The following is a 4,078-nucleotide window of genomic DNA, read 5'->3' on the forward strand; positions in this document are numbered from 1 at the left end:
TGGCAAGGAGGGCAACGGGGATCACTCCCGCGATCACCATCACGGCCAATTCGGAGACGGTGCGATAAGCAGATGCCACTCCCAAAGCTCCCCGCCTCTGCACTTGAGCGAAGGGTTTACGATGCACCTCCTTGTCAAGGGCATCAGCCCATACCTCCGCACCATAGAGAAGAATGGACTGCGTTGCTCCCATGAGGAGACGTCTCCTGGTTGATATAGGGCCCCCCGACATTCGCCATTAGCCGGCTCAAGGCCGCGACTCCAGCTGCAGGGACTACAATGAACGACAGTACCACGCTAATTTTCTGGGTCAGGCACGTGAGTCAAAGAAGATACACAAATTGGCGCGGGAAGTGTTGTTTCTGCAAGACAACGCGCCCGTTCACGTTCACACTGTCAGGGTGCAAAAGCTGCCTTAAACGCTACGGGATTGACAGAACTTGACCACCCATCAGCTTGGCTTTCAGGGACTTTTTCCTTTTTTTCGAATCTAAAGACAGAGTTACGAGGACAAATATTTTCCAACGACAGCGAAATGAAGGCGGCCGTAAAATATCATTTTGAAGAGGGAGGGAGTATTTTTTCAGTGGCATTAAGACATATTTACGATGCGAAAAGTGCATTTTACTTGAGGAGGATGATTACATTGAAAAAAACATAACATCACCCTTTTTTTCGTTGAATATCTTAGGGCGCAAACTTTTCAGTCGGCCTTCGTAAATACTTCTCTTCTCTGCTTTGATACTTTAAAAATGCCCATGATACTAGCTGAAATGGAAAAATTTCTTCTCTCCCATGAAACACAGTATTTTTTTTTTCTTATTTTAATAAAAACGAAAAGTTTAATATTGTCATCGTCTATTCCAGAAAAGCGCATTTTATGGATTCAAATCAATTCTCTCCACAGAGTAGCGGTTTCTACGTACATTTACCTCGCTCTGGAATTACGTCAAACTTCACTTTCCAATTGGATAGAGTCATGCTGCTCATCCCCTTCAACTGAAAATTACTGAACATTACTGTACATTGTTTTACTACGCTTGCTTAAGTCATCCCACTGTGCTGTGTTCTGTGTTCTGTCGTCTGTTCTGCCTATCCCCGAGCCGCTGCCGCATTCTCCGTTGGCTGTAGCTTTTGGTGACGTTTTTTGTATGCACTCGGATTATTATTTGAATTAATTTTGTGCTAATGAATCACTCGTAAATTCCAAAAAACGTTCACGGAATCAATTTTCCGGCATTGCGTTGCCTTTCCTGGTGTTTTGGGGAAATTGCTGTTCGTGGCGCCGTCAACATGACGAAAATTGTGATAGTCGCGACGTGTTTATTATTCGCGAGCTGTGTGTTGTCGCAGAGGATAAATGGCCTGGTGGAGCTGGACGAGGATAACTGGCGGCTCATGCTCGAGGGCGAGTGGATGGTGGAATTGTGAGTATGGGTTTGGCTCAGGCACGGGTTTTGCTTGCGTTGGTCGCTTGGATGGAAGTCACCTTTGAGTCGGAGTTTCGCATTTCGTTCGGGGCACGGGTTTCTTGCTGGTTGCAAGTCGCCGGAATGCATGCTATCTGCAATCACATCAATCTCTCTTCCCCCGGTGAGCCGGAGCCATCTGACCTGGGCGGCAATGCGAGGTGCGACGGTAGACCAACGCGAACATTCCCCCCGATTGGAAATGTTAACGGCAACGACCACGGCAGATGGCGAGGGAAATTGGATGAGGCAGAATCGATTGAATTGCTTTTACCGTACTCGATTCGCAGCAGATTAGAAGGCACAGTTCAGCCCCGTTCAGTGCTTTTTCACGGATAAGATCTGCGTCGGGGTGGTTCCCGGCAACCGCTATGTCGGGTTGAGTAGATCATATGAAACTGCATCGCTTTTGTGGCTTTTCTTGCAAGGTCGAAACCAGCTCACTGACTTGTCTGGCCATTTGTGTGAATAACTTTTGTTCCCCCTGAGCGCTTCAGCTTTCTACTTCCCCCTCCAAGAGGTTTTCGGGGGCTTCCTCTTCCTTCCTGAGGACCAAACATTACATTCCTTCACTTTAGGTAAAAGAGACAATCAATAAAATGATATTTTTCCCGCAGCTTTGCGCCATGGTGTCCGGCTTGCAAGACGTTAGCTCCGACATGGGAGTCTTATGCGCAACAACTGCAAAAGGTGGGAGTGGGCAGAGTGGATGTGACCAAATCACCGGCGTTGAGTGGCAGGTTCTTCGTGACAGCGCTGCCAACGATATTCCAGTAATTATTTACTCGAACATTTCCTCTGTCGGGAGCTGATTTTTGTTTTTCAGTGTCTCGAACGGCGAGTTCCGTCAGTACCGTGGACCAAGGGATTTGGAGTCATTAATCCGCTTCGTAGTCGACGGAAAATGGAAGTCGATTGAGCCGGTATCGTCGTGGAAGAACCCTGCATCACTGCAAATGTCGCTGCTTTCTCAATTCTTCAAACTGTCGCATCTGCTGAAGGTACGTCTGCACAAACCCTACCCGCAATTGCAAAGAAAAATAAAAATTCTGATTTCAGGATATCAACACTCGACTACATGACGATTATGGGTTGCCTACCTGGGGCTCGTACGCCCTGTTCGCCATTGCTACCATCTTCTTGGGTGCTATCCTGGGTCTAATGCTTGTTTGCGTCGTTGACTTCCTCTATCCACCAAAAACGCACCGTCAGAGCTTCGCGGAAGTGAAACAAAAGGAACTAACCGAAGGAAGTGGTGCCATTGAAGACATTGCCGACGATGAACTGGAGGATGAAGCTGGAAATGCTGCGAAGGAGGAAGAAGAAGGCGATTCAACTTCCGAAGGCGAACGTAACTCTGGCAGCGACAACGACGACGAGAACAACGAGAAAGAGGAGTCAGAAAAGAGCGGCGACAACGAAGACAACAACGACAAAGAGTCAAGTCCTCAAGTGCGCAAGCGAAAAACCCGAAAAGCTGACTAGGACCTCTTGTAACCGAAGTGATTTAAGATATTGGCGGGGTGTAAAACTCAAGTTGGAAGTGATGATGCGCCGCACAACGTTTTTACGAGAATTAGTTATAGTTGCAAATTGTAATATACGTAAATCGTCTGAAGTTTAATATAATCTAACATCCACTGAGACTGTATGCATAAAAATAACTCTTTACCAAATATACACGCCTTCGAGTGAACGTGGAACGTGTCAAATTGCGCCTACCCAAGGACACGTTGAAGATTTCGTCCTCCTCGTGAACAACTTCTAACGCTAAAGTGTGCAGATGACTTGGTTTTGTCTGCAAACATACCAGCTCAGCTTGAAGCTTTAATGTTTGACACAAAATGATTGAATTGTGCCTAGAAGAATCGTGTAGAGTTTCAAACAGACAGAAACGCATGAGGATATTAAAAACAATGTTAGGATATAAAAATTAATTTTAATTTTGCTTTTACCATAAATGAAATAAATGTATTATTAACAAATGAGCGGATTTCATGTTTCGTAGAGGGCGGGGTTTGTTCTTAGCCACCTGCTTTCCACAAATTCAAACTGCTTTTGCCGAAAATGTACCTGATTTGGGTTCCATTCCAGGAGAATACACACTATGCTCTTCTTGAGTTTGTTTCCTGGAAGGAACTAAATCCATTTCGCTGTTGTGCAGGCTTTAATAACTTGTCTGATGCTCGACTGCGCAGTTCAATTCCTCACGTACAGAAATTCACGTGTCCTTTCAACCGATGGGCACGAAGACGTGGTAGACCCTGCCTCAGATGCAGCGATGGCGTAGGTCAGGACACCAGACAGCTTTTAGGGATATCAAATCGATGTACCTCGGCGCCAAACCGGGATGTCTGGAGTTCCTCGCTAAGGCAGACCTTGACCGGATACCCGTTGATGATGTGGGTTCACACCAGATCCTCAAAATCCATAAACGGATTCGCGCAGGCCTATCGCGAGCTAAAACTGAAAGATCAAAGTAAAAACTAATAACAGCTGCATTTGCCGCGGTTTCGCGACGGGAGCGAGATTTCATTTGCCTTTTTCGGGATTAAGTTGATCAAATAATGCATTCTAAAGTGTGCAATTACCTTAAATTTCGCCACATA

The 4,078-nt window shown here is 46.0% G+C and overlaps 1 protein-coding gene across 1 annotated transcript; it reads left to right on the forward strand.

Annotated features, from left to right (window-relative positions):
- Nucleotides 1–1,006: 1,006 nt before the first annotated feature.
- On the forward strand, nt 1,007–3,309 carry LOC119654882 (thioredoxin-related transmembrane protein 1). The gene is made up of 4 exons (XM_038060491.1): nt 1,007–1,427; nt 2,087–2,242; nt 2,296–2,470; nt 2,529–3,309. The coding sequence occupies exons 1-4, from the start codon at nt 1,294–1,296 to the stop codon at nt 2,952–2,954; spliced, it is 891 nt and encodes a 296-aa protein (XP_037916419.1). The 5' UTR covers nt 1,007–1,293; the 3' UTR covers nt 2,955–3,309.
- Nucleotides 3,310–4,078: the final 769 nt, after the last annotated feature.

This window comes from Hermetia illucens, chromosome 4 (assembly GCF_905115235.1).
Source record: "Hermetia illucens chromosome 4, iHerIll2.2.curated.20191125, whole genome shotgun sequence".
NCBI classification, from domain to species: domain Eukaryota; kingdom Metazoa; phylum Arthropoda; class Insecta; order Diptera; family Stratiomyidae; genus Hermetia; species Hermetia illucens.